Source organism: Amia ocellicauda, chromosome 13 (assembly GCF_036373705.1).
Source record: "Amia ocellicauda isolate fAmiCal2 chromosome 13, fAmiCal2.hap1, whole genome shotgun sequence".
Classification (NCBI taxonomy): Eukaryota; Metazoa; Chordata; class Actinopteri; order Amiiformes; family Amiidae; genus Amia; species Amia ocellicauda.
The window spans coordinates 17113838-17131607 of record NC_089862.1 but is presented as its reverse complement, the minus strand read 5'-3'; the positions used below and the strand labels follow the sequence as shown (position 1 = coordinate 17131607).

Sequence of the window (17770 nt, the reverse complement as noted above, 5' to 3'; positions counted from 1 at the left end):
ATTGAAAATATTATATAACTATAATATATTCAAAGTAAAAACCTGGACAAACAAGTCAATGACAGTTGCATTTGGTAACTTAAAATGTGGCCCCAGTAACCATAATAAATAATGTATTGTTGGAAAATACTTTATACAATTGTATGATAAAGTGACAGGAATATTTTAGGATATGTAGAAAAGTGTTTTTTGTTTTGTTTGTTTTGTTTTTTCTTCACAGCAATATTACCTTTTAGTCAGAAACTCTTACATTAATGGATGATTTTCCATTTAAACTACTAACTACTACTACTACTACTACTACTACTACTACTAAAATGAACAAGCAAACTACATAAAACATTTAGATAACAATTAAAAACGATAAAGTAAAACAAAACAACAAAACGAATATATTTTTGTAATATAATGGTAAAGTAAATCATTATTTTTAACCTTTCAGATCAATGCACTTTAATATAATTAATTTACACCTGCTGAATGTATCATAAAGCTGTACATCATAGCAGTTTAATTTATTAGTAAAGTATAGGTTATAGGACAGAACATATATATGAAATAAACCATTGTAGGTTATTGTGTGGGCATAAGAGTACATACGAATTTTAAATGACTTTGCAATATTAATGACAAATAAAATAGATTAAGACTTTGTTACTGGTAGTACAGAGAAATTCTAGAAATCTTTAAATTAGAAAAAATTGCAACCCCTTTAAAATGACAATAGAAACAGAACAAAACCTATGACAGTAACTATAGTATAGTAATTATGTTTTAATGCAGCGGGAAGTGGAGGGTGCAGGGGGCTGATATAATGCTGAGTTATAAGTGAAAGGAAAATAATAAACCAAAAGCAGTGAATGCAAAATGGCATTTATTTTGTTATTTTGTTAATTTGGCCAGAATTGCACATACAGACGTGCTCATATTTGTTGGTACCCTTACAGCTCATTGAAACAATGTTTCATTACTCCTTCATGAAAATTAAAAAAATCATGTATACTTGCATGCCTTTGGTATGTCGTAGAATAAAGCAAAGAAGCTGTGAAAAGAGATTAATTATTGCTCATTCTAGAAAGATATTCTAAAATGGCCTGGACACATTTGTTGGTACCCCTTAGAAAATATAATAAATAATTGGATTATAGTGATATTCCTAAAGCAGTCACTGTGCCGTTTGGTATCCTTGTGTGCACCACACTGAACATGGAGCAGAGAAAGCAAAGGAGAGAGTTGTCTGAGGAGATCAGAAAGAAAATAATAGACAAGCATGGTAAAGGTAAAGGCTACAAGACCATCTCCGAGCAGCTTGATGTTCCTGTGACAACAGCTGCAAATATAATGAAGAAGTTCAAGGTCCAAGGAACTGTAGCCAATCTCTCTGGGCGGCCGAAAGAGGTTGAATAGAAGGATAGTGCGAATGGCAGAAAAAGAACCAAGGATAACTGCCAAAGAGATACAAGCTGAACTCCAAGGTGAAGGTTTGTAAGAACACCATACCTACAGTGAAACATGGAGGAGGCTCGGTTATGTTTTGGGGCTGCTTTGCTGCGTCTGGCACGGGGTGCCTTGAATCTGTGCAGGGCAAGATGAAATCTCAAAACTATCAAGGCATTCTGGAGTGAAACGTACTGCCTCACTGAGAGCTACAGAAAATGTTTGGTTGCAGTGATTGCTTCTAAAGGTTGTACTACAAAATATTAGGTTGAGGGTCTCATCATTTTTGTCCATGCCATTTTCATTCATTTTATTATTTACAATATTATGTTGAAAAACTAAATGAAAAGCAAAGTCTGATTTCTATTAAATATGGAATAAACAATGGTGGATGCCAAGTTTCAAGTGCATGCTTCGTTTTTTGTGGAGGGGTACCAACAAATTTGACCACGTCTGTACAAGACAAAAATGCTACCTATTTGCTATGGAATCAATAACCATAGAATCCTTTTAAATTAAATTAAAATATTTGATAGACTCAGTATATCATAGATTATGTGTCAGACTAACTATATGTGTTTTGTAGCCATGACAACCATTGCAATTTTTAGAATTTAATTATATAAAAATTACACTTTTTTATGGCTTGAGTGCACTATACTTTCCGTGTGAGCCATGAAAATGGGCAAACATCAGATTGAATACAGACTTAAGGCAGCTCCGAGCTGGTCGAAGAACAAGTAGAGTAAATGGGGTTTAAGTGTCTGGAAATGCAATTTCAGATGTTACACTATGTTACCCTATGTGACCTTGGGATGGAAAATGTGATGATGAGATAGAAGTGTTAGTCTTTTTAAATGTATAGTGTGTAGTTTAGAAAGATGCCTTTAGTGATACAAAAAACTACATTTTTTTTTCCCAGAGGACCGGTGTGCTGTGGTGTGCAAACAAAGTCATTTTAAACATTTGACCTCTGGGATTGTGCTGTGTTTATGGACATTTCTGTTCTGCAAGACTAAAAGAAGACAGAGAGAAATAAAACAACGGCCTCTGTGTACATTGGTTATTAAATCTGGATCAACCTGCCTAACTGTGAAGGGCTAATTCACTTTCCTCAACGCAAGTCCATGGGAATCATAGGTGAACAACCACTTAAAACAAAGGTATTGTGCCCAGCCTGTCCAGAGGAAATTCTGATCGAAGGGCACTATGGATCCTGTGAGAATGATTTAAAATAGTGATCACACTGAAGAGGACTCACATCTCATTCAGTTCACCCTGTTACAGCACACTGCCACATGTGGTCCCGAAGGAACGCTATTTATTCACTGTCAATCTCCAGATGTCCTTCACTCCTTCTCAGTGTCTCATTATTTCCAAAGTGTTTCTCTTAAGTAATTCATTTCAGCCAATTAACTAGTCAACACTTTAATTTATTTCCACTTGCTGAATGGTAATTGCATTTTTTGTGTGATTTCTGCACTTCAAAATAATAATATTCCTAAGAGCAACCCTAGAAATATGGAATCCCTTGTGCCCCCAACAATAGAGAACTTACCTGAAAGTTAAGAAAAATGGTAAGTAACCCGTAGGACACTGCCATAGCCCCAAAGCCAGCAATAAGCAGAGGTCTTCTCCCAACACGTTCTATAACTAGGCCCTGGATAAAGAGAAAAAGGATAGATGAATATGAAATACTCTCTCTCATTTTTCACATCATGTACTGCAGGACACATTGGCAGAAACATTCTCTTTTCTGTCACTTTCATCAGATCTGGTTAGTGAAGAGTGAAAGACTGAAGGTCCAGTAGTGGACAAGTGAACTCTTACATAAACCACTACTAATATGGAGCCCTGCCTCTCTAAAATGAGCAATCCTGACATATGTATGTGATACAGCACCAGGCACAAATGTAGCAGACACAAACACAATGATATCTGCCAGCTTGACCTTAATCTGTTATGCACAGCCTGATAGAGACACACATACAGAAGGCTTATTGATCATTTGTAATTGATTTAAGCTGTGGAGACAGCAGATCACTATTAATTATTACTATTATTATTATAATAAATATGTTATTTCAGAATTTGACTTGGTGACTTATGTAAATATACAATATGGTATTATGGTTTAATTTTCTTTTGTTCTGTTCTTTCCTGTAATATGAAAAATTCCAGGCACAGTGGCATAATAATCAACATTTCCCACCTGCCATTTGAAATCAGAACATGGTTATGAATTACAATTGTCTAACAAATGAGAAAATGTTAATTTCTGACCACATTCAAAGATGGGCAATTCCACAATAGACAGTGCTATAACCTCTATTAACTGACAAAAAAATGCTCCTGTGTGAAAGACAATACTTAAAAATCATATATTTTGAATATTTGATATTTGGGGCGGGATTCAATCAAAACTTTGACCCACTCGCTAATAACAAACTACAAACCTGCATATCATAGCGTATGCATTTATGATCAGACAAAAGTAGCATCTTATTCAAATGAAGCCACAACTGTCAAAGTTATGATTTTATTCTGGCCTTGATTCTACTAATTCAAAACAAGGCTATGTTAATAATTTCCAAAGATCACACTTCACCAATGTGGAAAACCAAACCACATTAAATTTATAAAAATACTCAGTTAGATTTTTTTTAAGATTATTTAAGTGTTACAATCTCCTACAGTAAGGGAAATATCCCCTTAATCCTGATTGGAGCAAAAAAAAAAAAAAAAAAAAACAACAATACCTGCAGTGCATGATCTGGTATGATATTTCTCTACGTTTTCTTCCATGTACAGTAATTTACTCAGGAATACAGAAACAATGTGCAATGAATCTATAGTTTGTGTGAGGTTACTAATTAATCTGGTGTAAAAATAACCAATCTATTTTAATCACCAGTAGAAAGGCCATCCTGTTGAAGGGTCAGTTTTCAGTGATGTCTTTGGGACTTTTTCAACCCCACTGCCCATGTCTTCTTCTCATCTGAGTGACATTAACCCTGATGTGATTTGCCAGTGTGCTTTTATAAAGCATGATCAAGATGACATGTAACCCATTCGGTGTTCTGAAGCACAACAGACAGCAAAAGGGCAACGTTTCAGCACATGGGATTTGCAAGGCACATCGGTAAAAGGTTCTGCCCTGTGAATGGAAAACATAGCAAATACACCAGTCCGCATGACCGTACAGACGGTTTGCTTATTATTATTATTATTATTATTATAGTTCTTTCCATCCTTAGTTTCCATGTGTGATATTACACACTGTAAATGCAAAGAACAGGCAACTTCCGGGCTACACACTCACTGTATCAGTGTAAAACACAACCAATAACAAATTATCAGACCAGATGGGTAAGTAGATGTTTATCCAAATGCTTTTTAAAATGTATAGCTTGACTGTTTTTAACCTTTCAATTCTGAATATGAAACACAAAGCAAATCCAATGTCTATACACAGCTCTTCCAGACATCACACAAACAGAAGAAGTTCACATGCATCGAGTTTGATTTCAAATTAAGTAAAAGCATAATAAGCATTTTTATGTAAAAGGGCATGCTGATGTGTTTCCAATTGGATTTAAATGTTTGTATGTTTGTGCTATTAGGGATGTAGTGGCTTATGTTAATATGATGAAGTGTAATGCATTGGACTTTATGTGATTACATACATTCATTCAAAATCCTGCAATTCCAAGAAGTGTGGAGTTTGTCTTCAGCCTATGATGCTATCAATCGGAGAAGAGCAAGTGTGATTAAATGGTTTCTACTGTCACTTAAGCAAGACACAGACTTGTGGTGACTGTGGAGATGTTGGGCTGATCCATAGGATTTTCAATTGGAGTCATGCAGCAAAAGCAATTACAAAGAAATAATAAACTGCACAAGACATGCACTCAACCAGTCCAATTAAAAACATCATGCCATCAGGAAATCTAGCATGCAGACAATGTCAAGGTAGTGACATGGAACAGTGGTTGTAGTACTAAAGGAAAACAGTATTATTGAAAGGCAAATTAATCTGCATTAAATAGCAAATACATTTGTATTTCTTTTATAATGTGAATAAAGAGTGTTATTATTTGCAAAAGAAACCACCCTGTTTTCCACTCTACTCTACTCATGTATCTATAAATTGTAAGCCAGATACCATTTTCAAAAATATTAAATGTTTCATTGTTTTGTTCTGCCCAGCAGTTCTAAATATACTGTAGCTGTATGAACAATTTCTGTCATTATTATTACAGGCATTCTCCACATATAAATATAAAGCATACCAATCAATATGTGGCGCAAAGTACAATTCATTTCTGAATAATAGAGGTGGGCAGGACAGTAATTTCTTATCCTTAAATGCTTCTCTGAATCAAAGAAAATTCTATTAAAACGCTATTTACTTCACTTTTACTAGCCCATTATCATGAGGTCAGTTTTAAATCTGAACGATTCAACGATTTTAAATCCCAGCTTATATTTTTACTTTTTTTGAAGCAAATATACCACTGGTGATCAAAAAAACTGACTAAATTCACAAAGAATCTTATAAACTGAGAATAATTACAAATGGAAATACAAGACTTTACTCAGGGTAAGTTAAACAAAATGATAAAAGCACAGCTCGAACAGCACTCGAGATTGTAAAGTGTACTTTCCTTCTTCAGTGGGTACCTTTTGCTAATTCATTCTCTTTTATTAATGTCAGAGTTGTCATTTCCTTTTCATTTATGGATATTGGTGGTTGAAAAATGAAGTGTAAATGAAGTGTAATGCTCCAGATAAAAAGAAAAGACAAAGTTTACTCTCAAGATAAGTAAATTCAAATATTGCACTGGGTTTTCTAAACCTCACTACTCCATTTTAGTCAATTTGCTTTATGATCATACTTAATGAGAAACCTGACAGTTATAAATATCCCCAGGCTCTTTAAAGTTTTAGTTAACAGTATCAAAATGGAAAATAATTCAAATTTGTTTTACTTTAGCGAGGAGAAATTAAATTCTCTAACATATTACATAATGTTTGACATTGTTTTTGGTTGATGAAATATTCATCACACAGGAAAAAGGATTGCATTAATTATGAAATATATAAAAATTGGGTGTAGATGTTCAGTGTATATAAATTGGTTAACACCCACTGAACAGCAGTCAAAGAAAACCATGAAAGAACTTGTAATTACTAAACCAATATGGATATATCTTTGTAATTTGTTCTCAAACTGATTTAAAAATATATCTATGTGGTAATAAAATAATTCTGTGCTCCCATTTCATACTGGTGGTATTTGGATTTTCTCAGAAATGATAGATTGCATTGATTTTCTGTGCTCAATGCTGGAATGTTTCTGAAATATTACAACATGCAATATATTGGTGTATTCAATCCACACAGCCACATGTGTTAAAATCTGTCCCCTTTCCCCCACCCCCCACCATCCATCACCATGTAAGACAAATACAGTAATATACATATGATGTAAAATGCCAACCAACAGAGATAATTACAAAAAAGTAATATTTGTTATTTTTATAATTGTAATCAGTAAATCTGCACAGCTTTAATGTCAGACTCCACCAGCTGAACAGGAAAAAGATTAAAATTAACCAAATTATTTCACTGACACACTGTGAAAATAAGATGGAAATATATCTATAGAAGATTAAACTATAGTACAGAGAGCATTATTAATCTTGATTACCATCTTCCAGGCTCTCACAGTCAATGATTTATATGTTAAAATATTTTCATTAAATCACTACCATAGTTTTATGTTTATTACATTTCAACTCATTTTTGATTTTGACGGTTTTGTTCCTTGCAGCATTAATGCAAAATGTATCTGTGCTTTTTCTAAGAGCATTCTAAAAGAATAAACAAGCACAACATAACGAAAAATAGTTTTGTGAGGATGTATATTTGACTGAGGATACACTATGCATTCTGTGCACTAGGTAGAGCACGTGTAGTGGGATCATTATCAGTTCCCCTTACTAAGTTTGTTGATTATTCTTTAGGATTAATTATATAGGAATGTGTTTCCTTCTCATATTTATGAATGTATTTGACTGTATGTACCGAATCGCAGTTAAATTTAGGAAAACGATTGTTAGACTGAAATGTTGAGTTTTAGTATTTCAGGCCCATGTGCTGGTGGTTTTTGTTTTGAGTTTGTTTAAAGTGCTTTATTTTGACCTTAATCCTGTTTCTGTCTACTGGGAGCCAGCTCACATATATATATATATATATATATATATACACACACTCACCTAAAGGATTATTAGGAACACCATACTAATACACTAATACTGTGTTTGACCCCCTTTCGCCTTCAGAACTGCCTTAATTCTACGTGGCATTGATTCAACAAGGTGCTGAAAGCATTCTTTAGAAATGTTGGGCCATATTGATAGGATGCTGGAAGTAGCCATCAGAGGATGGGTACATGGTGGTCATAAAGGGATGGACATGGTCAGAAACAATGCTCAGGTAGGCCGTGGCATTTAAACGATGCCCAATTGGCACTAAGGGGCCTAAAGTGTGCCAAGAAAACATCCCCCACACCATTACACCACCACCACCAGCCTGCACAGTGGTAACAAGGCATGATGGATCCATGTTCTCATTCTGTTTACGCCAAATTCTGACTCTACCATCTGAATGTCTCAACAGAAATCGAGACTCATCAGACCAGGCAACATTTTTCCAGTCTTCAACTGTCCAATTTTGGTGAGCTTATGCAAATTGTAGCCTCTTTTTCCTATTTGTAGTGGAGATGAGTGGTACCCGGTGGGGTCTTCTGCTGTTGTAGCCCATCCGCCTCAAGGTTGTACGTGTTGTGACTTCACAAATGCTTTGCTGCATACCTCGGTTGTAACGAGTGGTTATTTCAGTCAAAGTTGCTCTTCTATCAGCTTGAATCAGTCGGCCCATTCTCCTCTGACCTCTAGCATCAACAAGGCATTTTCGCCCACAGGACTGCCGCATACTGGATGTTTTTCCCTTTTCACACCATTCTTTGTAAACCCTAGAAATGGTTGTGCGTGAAAATCCCAGTAACTGAGCAGATTGTGAAATACTCAGACCGGCCCGTCTGGCACCAACAACCATGCCACGCTCAAAATTGCTTAAATCACCTTTCTTTCCCATTCAGACATTCAGTTTGGAGTTCAGGAGATTGTCTTGACCAGGACCACACCCCTAAATGCATTGAAGCAACTGCCATGTGATTGGTTGATTAGATAATTGCATTAATGAGAAATTGAACAGGTGTTCCTAATAATCCTTTAGGTGAGTGTATATATATATACAGTGAGGGAAAAAAGTATTTGATCCCCTGCTGATTTTGTACGTTTGCCCACTGACAAAGAAATGATCAGACTATAATTTTAATGGTAGGTGTATTTTAACAGTGAGAGACAGAATAACAACAACAAAATCCAGAAAAACGCATTTCAAAAAAGTTATAAATTGATTTGTATGTTAATGAGGGAAATAAGTATTTGATCCCCTATCAATCAGCAAGATTTCTGGCTCCGAGGTGTCTTTTATACAGGTAACGAGCTGAGATTAGGAGCATCTCTTAAAGGGAGTGCTGCTAATCTCAGCTCGTTACCTGTATAAAAGACACCTGTCCACAGAAGCAATCAATCAATCAATCAGATTCCAAACTCTCCACCACGTCCATCTTGTTAATGATCTCAAGGCAGCTGGGACAATAGTCACCAAGAAAACAATTGGTAACACACTACGCCGTGAAGGACTGAAATCCTGCAGCGCCCGCAAGGTCCCCTGCTCAAGAAAGCACATGTACAGGCCCGTCTGAAGTTTGCCAATGAACATCTGAATGATTCAGAGGAGAACTGGGTGAAAGTGGTCTCAGATGAGACCAAAATCAAACATTATGCTTTGGGGGTGTTTTTCTGCTAAGGGGACAGGACAACTGCACCGCATCAAAGGGACGATGGACGGGGCCATGTACCGTCAAATCTTGGGTGAGAACCTCCTTCCCTCAGCCAGGGCATTGAAAATGGGTCGTGGATGGGTATTCCAGCATGACAATGACCCAAAACACACAGCCAAGGCAACAAAGGAGTGGCTCAAGAAGAATCACATTAAGGTCCTGGAGTGGCCTAGCCAGTCTCCAGACCTTAATCCCATAGAAAATCTGTGGAGGGAGCTGAAGGTTCGAGTTGCCAAACGTCAGCCTCGAAACCTTAATGACTTGGAGAGGATCTGCAAAGAGGAGTGGGACAAAATCCCTCCTGAGATGTGTGCAAAACTGGTGGCCAACTACAAGAAACGTCTGACCTCTGTGATTGCCAACAAGGGTTTTGCCACCAAGTACTAAGTCGAAGGGGTCAAATACTTATTTCCCTCATTAACATGCAAATTAATTTATAACTTTTTTGAAATGCATTTTTCTGGATTTTTGTGTTGTTATTCTGTCTCTCACTGTTGAAATACACCTACCATTAAAATTATAGACTGATCATATCTTACATAAAATGTACAAAATCAGCAGGGGATCAAATACTTTTTTCCCTCACTGTATATATATAAATATATATAAAATTAAGGCTGTATAATTTCCCCCCTCATAATCCTATTTCTTATATTTTCAGATTATGATTAACAGTCACTGTAGCAGCTTTGCAAACAGTATGCAGTATAAAATATCACCACCTCAGCCCACGGATCTAAAATAAATAAATAAATATAAATACATAAACAAACCCTTCATTTTGTTCTTACCAATTACATAGCCCCCTCCAGTTAATGACGATTATAGAAGATCATAATGTATTTCCTTCTCATCCCTGGGGCAGATACTGAGAGGATGCTATTTTCTTGAATCTGCTCTGGGACAAGGAGACTTTCCCAATCCAATTAACAGCAGTAGCAGTGCGGCAAACAAGTTTCTAATCTCACTAAAATAATCGAAATGTCAACTATAAATTATACAATACCTGTTACACAACACAGAAAATGGCATGATGCATTTTTCTTCCTTGAAAAATTACAATTAATTTTAATTTAAAAGAGGTGCACGGGCACCTTCTATCTATTTAGGGTAGATAACATTTTGACTAGTTTATTTAAACACCATCTGTGCTGGATAATCTAAATTGTCATTTGCCACTAAATTAACATGAAATAAAATAACGGTTGCTCGTTTTCCCAAATACTGATTAAAATCAAAGTAGACTAGTTCCGTATATCAGGGTTTTTCAAAATATCATTATTTATTTTAATATATCTGCAACAAAGTATAACTCCTAGTCCTAGACCAAAATCAAAACTTAGATCTACCAACGAATCACATTTTTTGTTTTTCCATTCCATTCAGCAGAAGGTTGGCCTAGCATGCATTTGTTCTTACATTCTTTTGCAAATAGGAGGGGTTATTTTAGTGGGGAGGCAAGCTGGAGGTCACATATTTTAAGAGAGATGTCTGATTGAAATTAATCACATACAGCATTAATGGACATTTTAATGATAGGCTGAAGTCCGGCAGGGCTCTCTGTTTATCAATTTCCTTTGTGATTCACAGGTAGGTCAAAGTTTTCAGTTTTGAATTGGTCCAGCTGTAGAAATGGAATGAACAAGGCTTCTCAGGTTTAATGTCATGGCTGTGTCATGTGCATCACATCCTCTCATACATGCATGATACATTTTATCGATTGTGAAGCTCTAGACTACAGCAGGGATGGGAAAATTATAGCGTATGTATTTCTACTGATTTCAGGTCTAGTCTTCTTTCTGTCAAATTGGAATATACTGGCCGTGTATTAGATTCTTCAAAATATTCACATTAAGAACATAAGAAAGTTTACAAATGAGAGGAGGCCATTCGATCGATCGTGCTCGATTAGTGTCCATTAATAACTAAGTGATCTAAAGATCCTATCCAGTCTATTTTTAAATGTTCCCACATTTCAGCTTCAACCACATCGCTGGGGAGTTTGTTCCAGATTGTGGCAACATCTTTCTGTTTGAAGAAGTGTCTCCTGTTTCCCCTTTTGAATGCCTTGAAGCCCAATTTCCATTTGTGTCCCTGCTGATCTGGAAAAGCTCCTCTGGTTTGATGTGGTCAATGCCTTTCATGATTTTGAAGACTTAAATCAAGTCCCCACGTAGTCTCCTCTGTTCCAGGGTGAAAAGGTTCAGTTCCACAGTCTCTCAGTAGGACTTTCCCTTCAGACCTGGAATAAGTCTGGTTGCTCTCCTCTGAACTGCCTCTAGAGCAGCGATATCTTTCTTGAAGTGTGGAGCCCAGAACTGTACACAGTATCCAGATGAGCTCTAACTAGTGCATTGTACAGTCTGAACATCACTGCCCTTGTTCTCAATTCTACACTTTTGACAATATAACCTAACATTGTGTTTGCCTTTTTTATTGCTTCACCCACATTGGATGGGGAAAGTGATAAGTCCACATAGACTCCTAGGTCTCTCATGCGGTACTTCATCTAGTTCTATTCCTACCATAGTATAATTATTGTGGACATTTTTGTTACCTGCATGTAATACCACACCTGAATATTATGTAAGTCCCTTTGAATAGCCTGTGATGCAGAGATTGTATCTGCTGAGCCACCTATTTTAGTATCATCTGCAAATTTGACAAGTTTGCTAACTATCCCAGAGTCCAGATCATTAATATAGATTAGAAAAAGCAAAGGCCCTAGTACTGATCCCTGTGGAACTCCACTAACAACCTCACTCCAGTTAGAAGCGACTCCTCTAATCGACACCCTCTGTTTCATATACATCAACCAGTTGATAATCCATCTACTTACATTACCCTGAATGCCTACAGCTTCCAATTTGAGGATCAGTCTTTGTTGAAAATCTAAGTATATCATATCATATGCTTTCACATGATCTACAGCTGCAGTTGCATGTTAAAAAAATTCTAATAAATTAGTAAGACATAATCTGCCTCGTCTAAACCCATGTTGACTATCTCCAAGGATATGGTTTCATTAAAATGCTGCTCTATTTTCTGTCTAATCATTTTTTCCAAGATTTTACAGGTGATGCAGGTGAGACTGATTGGTCTGTAATTTCCTGGCTCAGTTTTGTCCCCTTTCTTGTGGATTGGTATGACATTTGCCATCTTCCAGTCAGTTCTAAGTGTTCTAAGTGTCATTTGGAATATTTGAGTTAGCAGCCTATACATAATGTCCCTCATTTCTTTAAGTACTGTTGGAAATACACCATCTGTCCCAGGTGATGTATTTGTTTTTAATTCTGCTAGTCCCTTTAGTACCTCCTCCTCATTTATCCTGATCTCTCTTAGGATTTGACTGGACTGGCTGTTAACCTGTGGCATGTTATCTGTTTTTTCTTTTGTGAAATACTCGTTTAGAACATTTGCCACATCTTGTTCATTATCCAAGATACTTCCATGTTTGCCCTTTAGCTGTTTCACATTGCTTTGTTTTTTTAGTTTCTTGTGCTTTTTAAAAGTTTTTAAATATGTGCTAAAGTTTGTTAAAAAGTGCTTCTGAGTATAAAACTGACACTCTCACTTTATTTAACCCTTCCTTTTCTGGTATTTCAATCACAAATGTTATTTCAGGAAGATGCTTGGTACTAAACTTTAAAATACCATGTTGCCAAATAGACGGATAATTTTGCTGCTTGGACTATACAATAAGATTATAAAAATATACACTCACCTAAAGGATTATTAGGAACACCTGTTCATTTTCTCATTAATGCAATTATCTAACCAACCAATCACATGGCAGTTGCTTCAATGCATTTAGGGGTGTGGTCCTGGTCAAGACAATCTCCTGAACTCCAAACTGAATGTCTGAATGGGAAAGAAAGGTGATTTAAGCAATTTTGAGCATGGCATGGTTGTTGGTGCCAGACGGGCCGGTCTGAGTATTTCACAATCTGCTCAGTTACTGGGATTTTCACGCACAACCATTTCTAGGGTTTACAAAGAATGGTGTGAAAAGGGAAAAACATCCAGTATGCGGCAGTCCTGTGGGCGAAAATACCTTGTTGATGCTAGAGGTCAGAGGAGAATGGGCCGACTGATTCAAGCTGATAGAAGAGCAACTTTGACTGAAATAACCACTCGTTACAACCGAGGTATGCAGCAAAGCATTTGTGAAGCCACAACACGTACAACCTTGAGGCGGATGGGCTACAACAGCAGAAGACCCCACCGGGTACCACTCATCTCCACTACAAATAGGAAAAAGAGGCTACAATTTGCACAAGCTCACCAAAATTGGACAGTTGAAGACTGGAAAAATGTTGCCTGGTCTGATGAGTCTCGATTTCTGTTGAGACATTCAGATGGTAGAGTCAGAATTTGGCGTAAACAGAATGAGAACATGGATCCATCATGCCTTGTTACCACTGTGCAGGCTGGTGGTGGTGGTGTAATGGTGTGGGGGATGTTTTCTTGGCACACTTTAGGCACCTTAGTGCCAATTGGGCATCGTTTAAATGCCACGGCCTACCTGAGCATTGTTTCTGACCATGTCCATCCCTTTATGACCACCATGTACCCATCCTCTGATGGCTACTTCCAGCAGGATAATGCACCATGTCACAAAGGTCGAATCATTTCAAATTGGTTTCTTGAACATGACAATGTGTTCACTGTACTAAACTGGCCCCCACAGTCACCAGATCTCAACTCAATAGAGCATCTTTGGGATGTGGTGGAACGGGAGCTTCGTGCCCTAGATGTGCATCCCACAAATCTCCATCAACTGCAAGATGCTATCCTATCAATATGGGCCAACATTTCTAAAGAATGCTTTCAGCACCTTGTTGAATCAATGCCACGTAGAATTAAGGCAGTTCTGAAGGCGAAAGGGGGTCAAACACAGTATTAGTATGGTGTTCCTAATAATCCTTTAGGTGAGTGTATATACAGTATTATCTGGGCTACACTTTAAACAATTTCCCTCTGTTTCACTGCTTAAATTGCAATTGAATAGATGAAGAATTATTGACATCTCTGAATAAATAAACTGGTTTGCCTATTCTGTATTTATTTACTCAATGTTCCAAGATTCATTTATTGAATGTAAATCCCTGAAATTCAGAGAAAATGTAAATAAATAAAACATTGTTGCCCTCTGTAAGTGTAGATAAATTCAACCACATTTTCTTCTCCAATGATTGTTTAATAAAGAGAGAAAACAGCCTCTGTAATTTTCTTGTTCAGTAGTCAGTAAAACACTCCTAACATAGTGATTCATTTACATTAGAACTGAAAACCAAAATCAATCTGTAACAGTGATACCAGTGGTTTTTTTCCTTCAAATTGAAGATATGAAATGTGTAAAACACTAAGCTGAGGTAGTGTTTAGCAAAGTCATTTTCCACAATTAATAACTGTAAATAAATTGTATTTAAAAAATATTCAATTAAGAAGACTTCTACAGGTTCTGATGTGAATTCCATCCTTGTCATACATGAAAATAGTATCCTTCATGATAGAGAGCTTTTTAGGTCTTCTTGTCCAGGGTTTGACAATTACAGATTATGTTTCTCTTTACTTGTTGATTATACCACAGCACACCTTGAAGATCAAGTGATACAGGTTATTTCACTCCATTTCACTGTACAATTGTATGATGATAACATACTGAATTTCTGCCGTTTAGACATTTCAGTGCCTGATCTTACAGGTGATACCTTTTCATATGCTGCACAGTCTAAATGTTGGTAAATAGATTGAAAGACATTTTTCCTGCCATTGCATTGAACATGAGAGTATTTTTCCTCCCCTCTAGACCGTTCCCATGACGATAGATGATCCACAGAGCCTATGCTGAAAACAGCTTTTTATAAAAAGAAATCAAGCACCTGAAGCCAGACACTGACTTTAATAGAAGCAAACATGTGAGAATGGATGTTATAAAGGAAAGTTCTGCTTTCATGCTAGGATCTTGAATTCATTAGAGTTTGAGGAAATGTCATAATCAGCTCTAAAGCTTCTTAATTGCCAGAAATTCTCCCTTAAGTATTTTGGAGTGACGGACTGAGAACTCCATTAATTATAACGAGAACTTTCTCATGAGAGTTTCAATGAATAAAGAAATAAACTGGAGTTAAGGAAAATCATTGTTTGTGGGGAAAAAGCAAAGTGATGTTTGTGTTAGTTTGACATATTTTGTCTTAGGGGAGATTAATATAGAGCCGAATTAGATATCAGTGGTTTATTCTGTTTATAGGGAAGCTGGGGGCATACAGAGACATTGAGTGAGTGCAAGCACTTAGTGAATGTGTAACGTCTTTTCTACAGGAACAAAATAAAATCGATAGGTTGCGATAGGTTGGGGGAGGGGTTTCTGCACACTGCCGTAGGAACCTGATCGAAACGTCACTCTATCAAAGCTGCCATTGGCCCCTGCGCTCGTCACTCAGAACAGGTCCCTTCCCACTTCCTGTTCCATAAAACGTGACATCAGTGCAGGTTCTTCCTCTTTTGCCAGGAGCTAGGACTCCCACATGACCTTGCAACCCTTGGGCAGTGCTTCCTTTTTCAGATAACCAGGGTTGCATACGCAACCTATCGTTATCTGAAAAAGGAAGCACTGCTCAAGGGGGAGGGGTTACTGTAGCAGTCTGTAACAGAGGCAGCGAGCTGATAAGGGAGCCTGCCCCGAGGTGTACCACTAGGGGCCTCGGTAACACAACTCCAGACAGTAACATCAGGATCCACATAGGGCCGCACCTGAGCCACCCAGGAGTGAGGACCGTAGTCACGCTCTTACCGGGAACTGTCTAGAATCAGCATATACAAAGCAAGGCTACAGAGGTTAACTCTTACGCCCTCTGCTTACAATAGCAAGGCCGGCTGCTCTACTAGTGCAGCTAGGAGCAAGGCCGAATCTACTTGCACAATGTCTGGCGCGGGCAATCAAGCAACTTGTGCGGCCTCCGTGCAATATCATGGCAGTGGACCTCTGATCCAATAGGAGCGGGGCCACAGACCCAATGAAAAACAACAGAATACATAGCCAAGCTGAACAACAATATACAATATGTACATATCGCATGACAGCAAGACCTTCATGCTGTCAGGGCGCAGCACAGGAGCATCCAACTCAACTGAATAATACAGATTGGAAGAGCTCCATTGTGCTGACAATTAGATTTCGAACAAACAAACTATATACACCACGGAGCGCAGGAGCCTGCTCATGCGCCACATGTGGGACATCGGTGTGGTGGCCACTTGCTCCACTAGCACAGCTAGGAGCGAGGCTGAACCAGCTCTATAATGTCTACACAAACTAATGTATATACATTGCAGGGTGCAGGAAACTTTTCATGCATTTCCCACACAACCACAGAAGCAGTGGCCGCCAGCCCTACTAGCATAGCTAGAAGCAAGGCCACACCAGCTTGACCGTGTTGTGACAAACAAACTATATACATCACAGGGTGCAGGAGCTGGCTCACGCGCCACACGTGGAAACACAGGAGCAGTTGACACCTGTCGAATAGCGCAACCATCTTCAGCTCAGCTGAGTTCAGTGGCTCAAATGGGACTTGGGAAAGTGTGTCCAGCACTACATCAAGGTGCCATGCGGGCAGTGAAAGGGTTCGAGGAGGCCGTAGCCATTGAGCTCCCTTTAGAAACTGCACAGCCAGGAAATGAGACCCAGGAGGCTCGGCATCAATCCGGACATGACATGTGGAGATGGCTGCCAGATACACTTTGAGCGTGGACAGGGACTTGCCCTGGTCCAACAGCTCCTGTAGAAATTGCAATATGACCCCGATGGGGCAATTAATTGGGTCTTGACCGCCGTCTTGGCACCAGGTGCTAAACATCCGCCAGCGGTAGGATTACTGCGACCTCATAGAGGGAGCTCTCACCGACTGAATAGACAGACACAATCTGATCCTACGGCAGTGCGCAGAAACCCCCCCCCCCTGAAAACAGTATTAATATCCTGAAGAGTACTGTAGCCTAGGCTATACATAATAACAAATAAAGTGTAATGATCTGTTATGTTTGAATGCAATATGAATGTTTGCTATTGTGTTTGAATGTTTTGTAAATAGTTAAATAAGTACTGATATTATGGAAGAATAACATTGGATCTTCTAAGAAAGAAGGAGTCAGGTGTTGGGGTATATAAAGGAGGTTAGGATTTTAATTTTATTTTTGTTTTGGTTTTATGTTGTTTAATATTTTTTAATTTGTGATTAGTATTGATTCTATTTTTTAGGTTTGTTATGAACAGAAGCAAAAATAGAGTAACATATTATTTTGTCCTCCCCATCTGACTCACAGGATCTATCGTTGTTCCAGTTGATGTTTTTC

General features: G+C 37.8%; 1 protein-coding gene across 5 annotated transcripts in view; it reads right to left on the bottom strand.

The window, feature by feature from the left end:
- Positions 1-17770, bottom strand: part of slc2a9l2 (solute carrier family 2 member 9, like 2) — a 118249-nt gene that overhangs the window by 38230 nt on the left and 62249 nt on the right. For all 5 annotated transcript variants that reach the window (XM_066720026.1, XM_066720024.1, XM_066720023.1 and 2 more), the window contains one exon: positions 2996-3097. In XM_066720026.1, coding sequence (XP_066576123.1) covers positions 2996-3097 — 102 coding nt within the window. The remainder of the gene's footprint in view (positions 1-2995; positions 3098-17770) is intronic.